Source organism: Trachypithecus francoisi, unplaced genomic scaffold (assembly GCF_009764315.1).
Source record: "Trachypithecus francoisi isolate TF-2019V2 unplaced genomic scaffold, Tfra_2.0 Lachesis_group1, whole genome shotgun sequence".
In the NCBI taxonomy this organism is placed as follows: Eukaryota; Metazoa; Chordata; class Mammalia; order Primates; family Cercopithecidae; genus Trachypithecus; species Trachypithecus francoisi.
The window spans coordinates 159,732,428-159,748,716 of NW_022681454.1; the positions used below are offsets into that span (position 1 = coordinate 159,732,428).

Consider the following 16,289-nt stretch of genomic DNA (forward strand, 5'->3'; position numbering starts at 1 on the left):
GAGCTCCACCCAGTTGGAGCTTCCCAGCGGCTTTGTTTACCTACTTAAGCCTCAGCAATGGCGGGCGCCCCTCCCCCAGCCGGGCGCCCCTCCCCCAGCCTCGCTGCTGCCTTGTGGTTAGATCGCAGACTGCTGTGTTAGGAATGAGGGAGGCTCCGTGGGCATGGGACCCTCCCAGCCAGGTGTGGGATATATTCTTCTGGTGTGCTCGTTTGCTTAAGGTGCACTATTGGAGTGGGAGTCACCCGATTTTCCAGGTGTTGTGTGTCTCAGTTCCCCTGGTTAGGAAAAGGGTCAGCTCTTGCTAGTCGGGCTGCAGCAGCTGACCAGCACCGATTGTCCAGCACTCCCTAGTGAGGTGACCCCAGTACCTCAGTTGAAAATGCAGAAACCACCGGTCTTCTGTGTCGCTCGCGCTGGGAGTTGGAGACTGGAGCTGTTCCTATTCGGCCATCTTGCTCCGCCCCTCGAAAATAATTTTTATACTATTTTTAGAGAAGTTTTTTTTTTTGAGCTACACCTTTTGAAAATGGGAATGTCTTTACCAATTCTGCGATTTGATATGAACTTAGTGTTGAATGACATCTACTCCCATCATTTTCCCTTAAGCTATTACTGTGTTGGGTGTGATATTTTGATTTATTAATTGATAGATATTTGTAATAAGTCTAGAGGTCTGCATTCAGGAGAAAACAGGGGAGATGGTTTTATATATCTAAGGTGTTGTGTTCTTTAAGCATTATTCTCATAGTCAGGGTCACCATTCATAGAAGGGCTCTTTACAAACTCTGTTCACATATTCTTGTGTTCTTTAATTTATAATGCTGCTACTGTGTAGAAAGCTGTTACAGAATTCTCTGTATTTTAATAGTTTGACAACTTAGCTATTTAAAATAAAAGACCTGAGCAAAAACTTGACTTACAGAATAATGGGATAGGCCTAAAACATCATTATTTTATTCATTATATTGATATTGCAAAGGAAAGTCAATGGCAACATCTTTAGCCTTGGAAACAGTCCTTTATACTATGTTGGAACTCTCCAAACAAAAATTGCAATTGTAACAAAGTCAGTAGAAAACTTATTTCATTTTCCCTAGCAGCATTTTGCTTATTTATCACCTAATTAGTATCACAAGAACGAGTAATTTGAGTTGACATATTTCAAAGCACAGATCATGCCCCAGGGTTCAATCATATGCATTGTTAAACCTTGCTAATTACACATTTATGTAATAAGGTCATTCATGCAAGATTTGTTCTTGAACGTGTGCCCTGTTGGAACTTTGGAAAAGTGTATTATGGAAACATCTGTTAGTGGCCATAAAATTGCTTAAAAATACCTGGCATTCATTTAGCTTCTTCCATTTTGGTGTTGTTGGTATATTATATATAAATCAGAATGAGGCTACCTTATTTTAATATAAATTCTTACCTCCTTTGCACTGAATAGCGTTCCTATGTGTTTGCAGTCCTGCAGCAGTCCTACAGAGTAACTTCACAGCACTCAGCAACAAAAAGAAATTAAGAAATATCAGTCCTGTTAGTAAGTTTAAAAGGCAAATAATCTTTTTTATTATACATCAAGTATCCCTCTTTCTCTTTTAAAGTTACTAATGGTGCTGTTCTCATTAGACTGTGGTGTTTCTGGGAGACAGCACTGGACTAAGCCAAACTCCTTGTTGTTAATCACCACAGTGCCATGTATGTATGACAAGCATCATTTTGGACGAGCTGTATAAAAATCTCTGAACTTCAGTTTTCTCATCTCTACAATGGAAAGAGCTATTTCTATTGCTAGTAGGTGTGTGCTAGGATTACAGGAGTGAGCCACCGTGTCTGGTCTGATTTTTTTCTTTACCTGTTAGTTCTAGTTTGACTACCATAAGAGTAAAATGGGAAAAACAAGATACATTTTTCTTATTTTTCTTTTCTTTTTTTTTTTTTTTTTTTTTTTTGAGACGGAGTCTTGCTCTGTCGCCCAGGCTGGAGTGCAGTGGCCGGATCTCAGCTCACTGCAAGCTCCGCCTCCCGGGTTCACGCCATTCTCCTGCCTCAGCCTCCGAGTAGCTGGGACTACAGGCGCCCGCCTCGTCGCCCGGCTAGTTTTTTGTATTTTTAGTAGAGACGGGGTTTCACCGTGTTAGCCAGGATGGTCTCGATCTCCTGACCTCATGATCCGCCCGTCTCGGCCTCCCAAGTGCTGGGATTACAGGCTTGAGCCACCGCGCCCGGCCTCTTTTTTTCTTTTCTTTTTCTTTTTTTTTTTTTTTTTTTTTTTTTGAGACGGAGTCTGTCTCTGTCACCCAGGCTGGAGTGCAGTGGCCAAATCTCTGCTCACTGGAAGCTCCGCCTCCTGGGTTCACGCCATTCTCCTGCCTCCGCCTCCGGAGTAGCTGGGACTACAGGTGCCTGCCACCTCGCCTGGCTAGTTTTTTGTATGTTTTTAGTAGAGACGGGGTTTCACCGTGTTAGCCAGGATGGTCTCGATCTCCTGACCTCGTGATCCGCCCGTCTCGGCCTCCCAAAGTGCTGGGATTACAGGCTTGAGCCACTGCGCCCAGCAAGATACATTTTTCTAAGATAAATGTCTATCATCTTGTACTCACATATCTGGCAACTGATAACCACGTTTTTTTCTAGGTTTGCAAATATGATTATGTGGAGATCTGGAGTGGTCTTTCCTCTGAGTCTAAATTGCATGGCAAATTCTGTGGCGCTGAAGTGCCTGAAGTGATCACATCCCAGTTCAACAATATGAGAATCGAATTCAAATCTGACAATACTGTGTCCAAGAAGGGCTTCAAAGCACATTTTTTCTCAGGTATAAGTATTCACATGTTGTATGTGTATATTACAGATTTTCAATGTGCATTGGATTAAGTTGTATGTGATCTATTTTTCATCGTTTTCTGCAAATGCAACTTGAAGAAGGCCTTACCATTTGACATAGGTTTAATAATATTTTACTTAAAATTAGGATATTAATAAGAGGGGCCCTGATGGAATGTTGCCTGCAAACAATTAAATCTTACATAAAGTCTAGTCAGATATTATAAAGGCTGGTACAAACAGCACTTTTAATTATAGTAATATTTTTATATAGTGACTTTGCTTTTTATGGGTGGATGGAAATAATGATACAAGAGCTCCAACAAGGGGCAGATTTTTCAAAATAAGTTTTCTTTGTGTTTGGAAAATGTCATCTCATTTTAGCAACACTTTTATATCTTTTTATTTAGCAATGTATTTCTTTCTATTTTCATATATTTTCATTATTATTAGGCTAATATTAAAATTGTGCTTAGCCTCATCGTTATAGAAGTGGTTGCAGTAAGAAACCTAGAAACACAGAAATTATAATTTTACTAAATATAATGTATCGTTAGCTGTACTGAATGGTTTGCACTTTTGTGTTCGGAATTTAACATTTAGTTTAAGCAACTCAAAAGTAAAATTTCCTTCTTAAAGATCTGAAATTTTATAAACCTCCCCAGATTTTATGGAAATATATAAAAAAAAAAAAACAAGAAATTTTTTTCTCAATCTCAGTATCATACTTTATAAAAACATTATTTTGAAACTTCCCAAGTTGATAAAATTGTAACAAGCCTTAATATAGCAATCTATTCTGTCTTTGCAACTAGCAAGCAATTTAGAGCAACTGAATTCCAATTATGTTTTAATATTAGTAATTTGGATTGAGTTAATTCAAAGGCCATTTATTCTGGTCCTCATGTGTTTAAAATTAATGAGATTTACAATGTCCAGGGTTTGTTTGGGGTTTTCAGAGTAATTGAAGTTAATGGTTCACAAGCTCCATTGAGTTCCAAGTCATACAGAAAAGTGCCTCCAGAATACAATGGACCTCGACTCCCATTTTCTCATTTCCTTCTTTATTCCCAGTTTAAAGGACCTTTTACAAATGCCTCTCAGGTATTCATTTAAGTTTCATATTATTCAAAGTACAGTTTTAATATTTTAATGAAAATGAGACTTTTTAAGACTTCATTATTTTATGAATATTATGTGACTTATGAAGTTTACGTGACCCAGCATTTAGGTAGAGACAGGTTACTTATCTTAGTGCTATCTAAATATTTATTTTAAAAATTGAAATGATGAGGTAAATGAATTTTGTCATAATAATTGAAGTTACTAGTGAGTACTGTGTTCACTATTTGGGTGATGGGTTCAATAGAAACCCCAAACCCTAACATTGCGCAATATTCTCATGTAACCTGCACACGTACCACATGAATCTAAAATAATTTTTAAAAATAATGTATTCAGAATCCTTTTTATGTTACTTTAGTCATATATTTAATTTTAAATTGTTTTAAGGAAAGAAACATGCTACAAATACTGACTACAAAGTATGATTAAATTTAGTTACTCAGAAAATTTAAAATTTGCTTTCTGATATTTTTGGTAAGAAAAAAATTTCCAAATTATAAAAACAGATTATTCATGTCCTTAGAAACAGTACTGTTGAAATATAAGAGATGCTTCCTTAATTCTTTGAAATACAGCTCTGAAGGCTTGTGCAGAAGATGCTATTCTCTACCACATGAGCATATATGGTCTTTATTTTTTATCTCTGTGGAACTGTGCTTTGTAAAATTAACTGAGCACCTTGGTAGTACTTGAGCCAATAACAGGTAACTTGCTGTAAATTATGTTCACTAATGCATACTTAAAACATGGATGATTGTGTAATCATCCATGTTTTAAGTATTTATCAGTGCACTTAAAATACATATATATATAAATCAATTAACATGACAATAGTTTTCAAAGAGTCTAGCCTAGATTGTTTGATGGAGTATTAGTTAACTAAACTGAACAATGAAGTTCATGAAGAAAATAAACCTCAAAGTTTCATTTTATATTGTTATATTCACATATTTATATGACAGATGAGGCAGCTGAGGAGTTAAGTAAGCTGCTCGGTGTCACAGAGCATTTAAACCTAGTATCTCTTGGTCCGAAGACCATTCTCTTAACCGTAAGAACTGATCATGACCTTGGCAAATGGCATTAGTTCTTTTCCTTATGACCTGGAAAACAACAGCAGATATAATTTTCACTTCTTTATTAGATTATTGTTTTGTAAAGTCCAAGACAATTATTATTAAGTATAAATTTTCAGGGTTCACTTTGTGAATCGTTAAAAAGTCTTGGCTGTTTGTCAGATTGATGTTTAAAATACTGTGGTTCTGGATGAGTGATTAGATCTCTTTCACATTTAATTTCCTGGGAGTTTCTGTAGCGGGAAAGATGTTTGCCCAGGAAAAGGGAAGGTTAAAAACATGTTTGTAATAAATTGCTATTGTATTACCAAGAGATGGCAGAAAATAAGAGTTTAGGTGAATAAGTGCCCTCATTATGATGATCTTATGAAGTCATAATTTACAGAAGATTATCCATTTTAATTGATGTCTGTTCACATTGCAAATATCAGAGTTCTAATAATGCTTTCAGTGTGATAATATATAATCATATGTCAAAAGCCAAGTAATTCACTGTAACTACATTATTAGAAAGTAAGTATGCCAACTACAAAGATACTATACTTCACAAACAAAATCTAAGTTTTTTTAAATGTTAAAACTCACTATGGGGGGCTTTGACAAAGTGTGTTACTGGATTTATTGTCACAAATTCTACAGAATGAAATTTATCATAGAAATCAAGAGTCATTAAAATGACTACTCCATTTGCCCCAGAAATCCCATTCATGGGACTCTTTCATCAAGAAATATCTCAAAATCTGGAAAAAGAATTTCAAAATGATGTGATAGTGACGGCAATTTGGAGCTACCTAATATTGCGACAACAGGAAAATCATAAATAAGTTATGGCAAATGCACTTTGTGGACTCTTCTGTGCTACAAAGATGGTTCAGCCATTCCATGGTGTAAAATGTTGTAGGTGGTAAAATGTTAATGGAAATCTAGGCATAAAACAGTGCACGCACTGTCTATATAGCTAAGAATACAGGTTGGAACAAACCTGAAATTTGCCATATGAAAATACCAAGAATGCTTGGTTAGGGTGGAAAGACGATGCATTATGGTTTTCTCCATTTTCTTCTCAGAGTTTTTTTTAAATTAAAATATAAAAATAAATTTAAAAGAAAAAAAAACTCCTATCATGTTTCCACCTGTTACTGTTAGCCAAATATTTCTAGTTTGCAAACATTGCCTGATAGACACCTATTTCTTCATTAGTTAATAAATATTACTGCAAGTTAATATTAATACAAGCATATTGAATTGAGTTAAATTCCCAAATATTTTATTACAGGCAATCTAATAAAAATGTTAATATATTATATACATTAATCAAGATATATTTTATAAACACATAGTCTAAAATGGTTATGTTTATAGCCAGTGTTCTAAAAATTTCAGAAGTAGTTGTGGCTTTATGAAACCTTAACACAGAATATAACATGTTCAGCTATTTGTTCCACATTCTTTTTCCAAGAACTTCTAAGAATTTTCAAGGAACTCAATAATAATAAAAACTAATATTTGGTAATAAGTGATTCTATAGTATTTGGAAAAGAAAGCTATTAAAAATAAAACTCTAGCTTTCTTTCAGTTAAGTGATACATCAGGAAAAAGACAAATATATTTAAGTTTTAACATACAATGAAATAATATATTTATAGTATTATTTTCAACATATCATTGTCTAATAAAATAATTGCATAAGAGATTTTAGCTTTCCTTGCACATAGCCTCAGATTTTTAAAACAAACACTTTTTAGATTTAAGAAATAACATTGAAGGGATGTCTCTAAGAACTTTTTAGCAGAATAATTCACATCACTTCCATGCTCATAAAATTAAGAAACTCTCATCTATCAATTCTGACTAAATATCATAAATAAGTTATAAAAATGCCATAGCTTAAAAATTAAGAAGTCGTTGGATTTTATAGCAAAATAATTTATAAGCTGCTCTGTAAAAATCAGTGTAATATGCTACACTTATTCCAGGGTATATTTAAAGAGCAATACAATGAAGTAATATTAAAGCAAATAAAGAAATTAGGAAGCCAACATAAGACCATTTGAACATTATATAGAATTATGTGTGGCTTTATTTATTTTCAAGTAATTCAGAATATAGTGGCATAGACATTTTCTAGAAGATATATGACCCAACGATAGCTTGGTGTTATTTTCTTGGACTAAATGAGATTTGTTATTAGATTAACCATAATGATTTAGTGTATATGATAGTAAAACCAAACTTAATTTTATATGATATATTTGAGCACAAGTCTGCAAGTCTGCATAGGTATACACGATGCAATTTACTTAATTTTAAGTGAGGAAGCAAAGCTAAGAATATTCCGCTCAGAAGAGTTTCTTTTCTTTAAATGAGTTAAGCATAACAGAAATATTAGTAGGACTTTATACCTGAAAAAATTAGCACATTTGGGAACTTGACATCTTTTAAAATTTTAATTATAGCATTTATTATTTGGAAATATAATGACAATGACTTCAGGCAATGAGAGTTGAGCATAGGCATTTTGCCTTTTGTAGGCAACCCTCTATTAATGAAAAGATTCAGTTATGACTCTGCAATTCTGAGAGCAGAAAATGTGAAGAATAGTAGCAGTCTCCCTCGGGGAAAGATCTATTAGGAATGTGAACCAACTATTGCTGATAAGCCTAGGGACTTGCTTAAGGACAGAAATGGACTAAAACTTGTTTTCCGACTCCCAGTTCATCTGTCTGTAACAAGTGGAGGAGTCACTTAAAATAATGTGTGCATTGCAATCTTTCTAGCTCTAATTTCAAGTAATTTCAATTGACATGCCCCTCATCTTATCTTCCTGTGAGTGTGTCTCGATATTTGTAAGTGTTCTTCTTGTCCACTGTTTCTCTCATGGAATGGTTGTTGATATTTGCAGATGAAATTCGACATGATACTACTCTAACAAAATTTTAAGGTGATTAATTACACACAGTAACAGAACTTTCTTGTATGATTTTGAATCCTGCTTCCAAGTTTTCATCATTAATGAAATTTAAATATTTGCATGTTTATGGAAACAGAAAATTGTCTCTGTTGTAGCTCTCCTAGTGTTTACTGGTGCTTTTTTGTAGGTGATTATTTACTGGATAGTTTTATGTTGGGCCTGTGTGTGCTGTGCATGTGTCCATTTATTTCAGATCCTGAACATTTAATTTGAGAATACCTGCTCTTGTATGTTTCTATTCTGTTGCTTGGACAATTGACTTCTTTTTCCTACAGATAAGGAAGCTTTCTGCAAAGAGAAAATTTTTATTTTTGAATCTTGCAAGAACTTGATACAGGTTGCAACTTCAGTTCCATTCAGTATGTATCATTCATAGACTGATGACCTCTGATAGTCTCAGAGGTTCGCTGCAGGCCTCTGATGGAAGAATACCCCCTTCCTTTTTCCTAATGATGGGCCTTTTCTTTATCTTACATGAAGGAATGGAAAGCAGACATGTCCATTCCAGAGAAGGGGGCTAATTTCCATCTACAGAAAATAAATGCTTTTATTTCTCCTCAATAAAACATTTATTTCTAGCACTAAGAAAAACACTTTTTTCTTTATTTTGTGTCTAGTGTATGAAAATACCAGAAAATTTCAAATGAATTATTGATAGAAATTTCAGTTATTGAATGTGTTACGCAGACATTATGAGAAATGTTTAAATGTCTCTCCTCCTCCCTTTTTCCTTTCCTTGGATTTGTATTCCTCAAAACAGAATTTTTGTCCTAAGAGGAGAAATGGAAAGTGAAAACAGAAGTTAATTATGTTTGCTAATAGCTTTTTTCCAAGTTTGATGGCCTTTCATAAATAAGAAATCTATGATGTATTTGCAGAACTTATCTTGTATGAAGTTACCATTTCTCATCAACGTAAGAAATCCAAAATTGCATTCACTTTAATTAGAATACTCTATTAACTCCTGTTCAAACAAGTGATTTTAAAACAACCACACCATATTTACTACTCCGCAGATGAATTAAAATATTTTTCAAAATATAGTGCAAAATATCAAAATATTTTTAGTCTGCATGATGTAAAACATCTGGATAATTTTAAGTATTCCGATGATTTCCTGAAATTTTCTCTTTTCATACGACTATTTGACACATGGAGGTACAGTTTTATATGCTACTTTTCAGGACATAATAACTTTCTTCTGTTGCCTTTAGATGCTATTTTGATTAGTTCAGTTTTGAATTTTAGCTAAAATTTAGACTAATTCATAGTATATTCTAGCTGCCTAACTGATAACTTTTCATTTTCATGCAACCTTAAATTAAATTATGCTATATCAGATGTGCGAATGAAGGCAGGAAACTCTCATGAATTGGGAAAGTAAAAAATAACAGATACTTAGAGAATAATGACTATATAAATAATAATAACTCTTCTTCCCTGTCTTATACTTGTTCTCTTTCATCTTTTTTCTCTTCTTTCTTTTCTTCTTCCTCTTCTCCTCCTACTCTGCTTTCTCTTCTTCCAAAAATTATTCTGAAATTATTATTATTATTATTATTAGCACAGCAAGAGTATTAATGGTTGGCTACAAAATCATGGAAATATAATTGGTTTCATTTTGTATTTTATCTCTCTTTAGTTACTATTACTATAGGTCAGTTTATTTTTTAACAGATCTTGAAATTAATTATACTCCAAAATATGAGCAATATGACCTTTCCACTAGAATAAAGTTTGGATTTTAGGGATATTTTATGTTTTGGAATTCTTTTTATTATAAAATGACTGGATTTAAACACAGCAATAATGCATGTGTTATTGAATGACACTTGTGTTCACCTTTGTATTTTAACATTTTTGTATCTTTCATGCATGGCAATCCAAATAGGTACCAATAAAAGGGTGATTCAGGCCATCTCTGCCTCTTCACTGTTTGTCTCTGAGCAGTTCATCTGTTTATCAGTCAATTGCAAATGTGAACTAATTTTCTCTAAGCTACTTTGCATACAGTTGTTAGGTTTCCAAGCTACTCTCAGAAGCCTGGTTGACCCAGGGTACAACTAAAGTTCACTCTACCAGGTCTTATATTAAGTATACTAAACCATAATTATATAAACATTTTCAAAGGAAATATGTGTCTATTTCAGAATAATTCTGTCACCAGCATTTTCTTAATTGGTTCTTCCATTTAGCAGAGATAAATTCTACATTCACTCATAAGGAAGCATTATTCTGAAGCTTTGTAAGGTAAAGAGCCTCTGGAAAGTAAGAGTGAAAAACAAATTTAAGCAATTCATTGCTTAACCATCTGCATTAGAAAATGCAAGCAGCTGATACCATGGTGGTAGGAAGTATGGTTTGCTGTCCACCCATTCTGTATAAGTCATTTATAATTCATAAACTATAATTTTCACTGTCGATGCAGCTAATGGAATCAGGAGTTCAAAATTAAGTTAAATTTCTCTAAAATTGATTCTACAAATCTAATTTTCTATTAACTGCTGCTTTTTTCTACATTTCGGTGTTTGATGCTCTTTCACAGAATAATTTTCTTTATTCTGCTTTTATTTTGTTTTGCTTTTGGCTTATTCTCCATAGTAAGTGTTGAAAGAATAATGGAAGTGTCAAGGATAGGTGGGGAACACATAACTCACAAATATACCAATTATGATATATTCTTTAAAAACTGAGATTGCCTGTGTGTATTTAAAATATTCAGATAGTGCCAATGCATTCATATCGCCTGTAAGCGTGTGTGTCGTGTAATCAATCTTCAAATGTGACAAATATATGCACCTTTAAAAATTACCATCAGATTCTTTGATAAAAATACCTTCCCTAAACATTTTTCCATGTAATGAATATAGATTTGATAAAAAAACAAAAATAGTATAATTTCTATGCCACCAAGAGCTTGCCAGTGCTCACTAGCAAAATCAGCTGAGAGTGTCCAATTTGAATTCAGCCTAACTCCTCATATGATGTAACTCGTCCATTTCATTCTCTATGTGTGGGAGTGATGAAAGTCTGAGTGACGTGCCATCATGAATGTGTGTTAGGAACAATCTGCCAGTTTTGACGTTAATGGACAGGCCAGCTATGGAATGACAGCTGAGTGATATGAGTGATAGTTAATGCCTCACCGAATTGACTGCCTGTTAATCTAGTTTGGCTTTTTTCCCTGTAGTGAATTTGTTGGCTATTTTTGGGGGCTCATATTTCCTAGTCTAATCTTTACCTTACTTCTAGCACACTAAAAGCCCCTTTAGGGGATGACTCATTAATAAACTTGTCTGCCAGAGTATATTTGTTTAAAATATATAAATTTCATTTCTTCTGTAGAATAGTTTAATTATGCCTTTTTTCTGCTTGGAATGCTATGAAATGTCCAAATTCATTAATGCTAAGCATAACTGCAGAGTTAATGGGGAAAAAAATCAACTACAGTAATTATACTGAGTGATTTTTTTAAGTGATTACATACAAATCTTGGAACCTTGTTTAGACTCTGTCTGTATACCATGGTTAATATATTGAAAGATATCCCTCTACTTAAATGCTATTTCTTGCCCCTATTCAACTATGCACAATTTTAAATTTATTTTTTAAAATTAGCAGTAAATGTTTAGGGTTAATGTGAAAAAAAGATCTACTGATTCCCTCTTTCTCCTACCTAAAACTTCTACTCCAACATAGGAATAAAAGAGGGTTATAAGTTATTGTCGTAGTACTAATGGTCTTGGAAACTTGATTCATGGTATGAGGCTACAAGCTAAACAAGGAAAGGGTACAACTAAGAGATCATGCATTTTGTTTGTTTTATGTTGGGAACAGGAGAAACCATGACTTAGTTTACCCTTTGGCAGTGTTAACCACAACTAAATGACTCCCTTTGATATCCTTTGTTTTTAAAGTTACTTACTAAACCATGGGATTGATCTCTTTGCTAGACAAAGACGAATGCTCTAAAGATAATGGTGGATGTCAGCACGAATGTGTCAACACGATGGGGAGCTACATGTGTCAGTGCCGTAATGGATTTGTGCTGCATGAAAATAAACATGATTGCAAGGAAGGTATGGAAAGGAATACACTTATCTTGACAACATGTAGAATTGCATGTGGTTTGGATAAAGCCCTGCTTCCAAGTACAGTTAATCATTTCAATGAGTGATCTCATGGTGGGCTACCCAAATGTCAAAAAACAAAATTCTGTGTAATGTTCAAAGATCCAAAGCAAATGACTGGATCTGTACTTTGCATATAGGTGGCATTAGAGTGGCTTTGTATAACAGACATAGTAGCTGCTAGGATACCATCTGGTAGCCAGAAAAGCACCACGTTCTCCCCAGGTCTTTGTGGAACAGACCTTATAACAGCATGCATAGTTAAACTTAACTTCTGCTAAATGTTTTGCATTTGATGTAATACTCCTCCCAAAAATATCTTGTATATCTTGTGCATGTGCTACATAAGTGATGTCCCTTTAAATACCAAGAGTGTCAAACTCAAATGCCTACCAAAGGGAAGACATTTGAAAATGGTAGACACTGTGTAATTTAAAGTTTGAAGTCATGGTGTTGGTCCAGAAATGCTTAATAGTAGCACAATCATACCCTACCAGATTTTGTCCCCAAGGCCTTACAAAATTCCACAACTTTTTAAAAGTAGTAATCTTAATCCCCTTAGCCACTATGAACTAGACGAGAACAATAAATAATTATTCAGCTCTTATTTCTTCCTTTGACAGTCTGTTCCCGAATTTTCTACTTAAGTTGGATTTATGCATGTTTTGAGAGGAGAATTACTAAGGCAAATTTTATAACTTTAGTCACCATATGTACATTGGAAGGTACCTGACTCTAACCACAGTTAGATAAGAATGTTTTGTGTAAACATTGGAATAATAGAGAATATCCTGAGTTGACCCTTGTTCCATTCAGCTCCTTCGAAATATGGTTACATGTCAAGGATTTTCTTTTTTTCATTGAGCTAATGACATTGTGCAGAATCATATACAAACAAGAATTTTTCTTTCTCTACTTTCATGTATAAGCATAATATCTGTAACTTCGTAAGATGTGATATGCTATTAAATCAGTAGATTAGTAAATAGGCCCAGGTTTTTGTGGGTTTGGGGAGTTTTCGTTTTTGTTTTTATTTTGAAACAGGGTCTCCCTCTGTTGCCGAGGCTGAAGGGCAGTGGGATGATCTCAACTGATTGCAGCCTCGACCTCCCAGGCTTAAGCAATTCTCCCACCTCAGTCTCCCAAGTAACTGGCACTACAGGTGCACACCACCATGCCTGGCTAATTTTTTGTATTTTTTGTAGAGATGGGTTTTCACCATGTTGCTCAGGCTGGTCTTGAACTCCTGAGCTCAAGCAGTCCACCTGCCATGGCCTCCCAAAGTGCTGGGATTGCAGGCATGAGCCACTGCACTTGGCCCAGGTTTTTGTTTTTCGTTTTGCAGACATTGAAGGTAATTCAGAGAAAAAAAACAAGACAACTTTTATAGATTATAGATTATACATGTAGCCTGTGGATCACAGGTAGCAAATGTGTCTCTGTTCATTACATAAATGATATAGGGAACTCCATTATAGATAAAACAACATGCAGACGCACCTTAATAAACTTGTCCTATTGCCAGGAAAGAGGTTGGATCATCTCTTACCTTCACTATAGTACATGCTCCTTGTACACTTTAGCAACAAGCCTCTCAACCTAGTCTCAGTGTCATTGCCACATCCTGCAGAGATCACATTTCACATTGCGAGGCCGAGACAGGGACGATGAAATTTAGAAAACCCTTGTCATGACTGGATCCAAACGTTCAAGGCTATGTCTTGCTACCATAATCATAGATTATCAGACAGGAACTGATTTACCTTCCACTTTATTGTAATCTTCTGTTGCAAATACAAATCTCTCTATGGAAACCTAGCACAATTAAGGTGAAGGTCTAGTATGAATGATTGCAGCAGAGAGGGCAGCAGCAATACAATAAGTGCACTAACTAACGTTGGGCATGTTACCCTTGCCCTGTGGCCCCGAAGGGTATAACAGGTGTGTTTTCCATTGAATAAAGTATTTCACCAAATGTATTGCTCAGGAAATTTTAGAAAGTTATTTGTATTTTAGAACAGGATACACAATACATAACAAATAATCCCAGTCTAAACAAAGATGTATGTTATAGAATTTCCTAAATTATATAGAAAGAACACAGCTTGAGGATATTGTGTTTTTTGAAATTTAACATTAACCATGTGGAAAGATCTTGTCTAAAATGAGCTTATTTTAATTGTAAAAAAAAAAAAAAAAAGCCTTAAATGATTATACTGATTGAATGAGGTATCCTTTGAAGTTCAGAAGCATCTCCAGGGCTAGTAGCTGTTCATTTATTTTTCCTCTTAGTGCTTCCATTTGCTTTGATAAAATTAGGGCTAATTTATTTTAGAAGCTAAAATTATGATACAGGTATTCAAGTGTATATTTAACTAAGGGAGAGAGAAAATGTAAATACGTGATTCAAAAGGTGCCTTCATGATGTTAATTAGCTGTAAATGATGTTTCTTTTAATAGAAAAAATTTGCAAATGGCATAGTCCAATGATGTTTGTTTGTGACAGTGGATTAAATACACCCAGTGTTGATATTCTCGACTGTCAATATATGTTGCCCTGTTAAAGTCTGAGCCACAGACCCATCAGTTTAAAATAAAAGTTCATTTTATTTTAGGCATTTATCTGATTTATGGTAAATACTTAATTTCTTGTGAGGCAGACAACAAACGTTGGCTGATTATGCTCAGCAACAGATTTCCCAGAGCAGATGAATATGATAACCGACACAGAAGTGATAATTAGCTGGTATTCAGGAAAATCTTTCAGCAGGGCAGTGGGCAAATAGGCTGCTTGCTTTCTGCCTCAAACCTGGGCTGGATTGCCACACTGTCTGATATTATGGTTATTGATGCAGCTGAGTGTGAACAGAAGATCCACAGTCCAAGTGGCCTCATCACCAGTCCCAACTGGCCAGACAAGTACCCAAGCAGGAAAGAATGCACTTGGGAGATCAGCGCCACTCCCGGCCACCGAATCAAATTAGTAAGTGAGCACATCCTTTTACTTTCCATTAAGCTGACTGCCCTTGTCTTTCATTACAAGCACTAGGAAATAACATGGAGGTTTATCTAATTGAATTGAATCATAGGCAGCTGGAAAAGATTTTTTTGTCTCATGCTTTCCTCCTTGCACTCAAATCCTTGACTTCCTAGATCAAGGTGACTGCCACGTTGTTCTCCTCTAGTGTTTCTTATTCTGGATGTTTTATAAGGCATTACCAAAGTTGCTGCAGAACAGTAGTCTTTATTTCCTAATATATTACTGGTAATTATATTTTCAAATTTGGAAAATAAATGAAGAAACAAAAAAATCAGAAATTTGCCAGAAAACACAGAATAATAATTCACTTAAACTCAGCATAACATATTCTACTGGTTATACCAATTCCATATACATATGTATTTTTCATAATAGAATCAATTTTGTCTTATGGTATACAGAATAGTATTTTTGCATGATATATTGCCCTCTGTACAAAGATACTGATTTCCTTAGATTTTGCCCACATTTTATTCGGCATGAGTAATTCAAATATGAGTATAATGTCTCATCTCTCTTACATTCTTCACATTTTGCATTCTGGCCTGGTCATAAATAATAACCCGATAATAAATGTTAAATTTCATTATAGACCACAGAGTGTTTGAAGAGTATAATCTAAAGAAATAAAATTATAGAAATGTAGAAATGTTAACAATTTCCTGCAATATGTTGTTTTTAGAAGCAAAAGGCAGTGCCAACTAACAAGGCTCAGGAAAGAGACCAGCAGGCACTATAATGACAAAAATTGTCTGAGGAGTGAGGCTACCAGTCCAAGGTAGCTCACTAGATGAGTCAAATCATAAGGTTAATTTTTAAATTTCTTGTTTTGACTCTTTCCTCAGTGAATATTATTGGCCAATAAAAAGGCATTATTTATATACAACGTTATAATAAAATCAGAGACAGTTGCCAAGAAATTCATATTCTTAGTATGGAGGTCCTTCCAGTCTCCATAGTTGTAAGTGACTTCCCAGACAGAGATATCAGTTCATTTCAGCCACATTGTTGAAGGATACTAAATGCTGAAATGACAGCACTAGAGGAACTCAACTGCTCTCCAGTCTTGTCCAAGGTCCTGATTGAGAGGATGATTCCCTGAACCTGATGGTAAC

General features: G+C 34.7%; 1 protein-coding gene across 1 annotated transcript in view; it reads left to right on the plus strand.

Annotated features, from left to right (window-relative positions):
- The window catches only part of TLL1 (tolloid like 1), a 239,696-nt gene that overhangs the window by 198,690 nt on the left and 24,717 nt on the right, over positions 1-16,289 (plus strand). Inside the window, exons 16-18 of the mRNA XM_033215624.1 lie at positions 2,644-2,824; positions 11,958-12,083; positions 14,990-15,117. Coding sequence (XP_033071515.1) covers positions 2,644-2,824; positions 11,958-12,083; positions 14,990-15,117 — 435 coding nt within the window. The remainder of the gene's footprint in view (positions 1-2,643; positions 2,825-11,957; positions 12,084-14,989; positions 15,118-16,289) is intronic.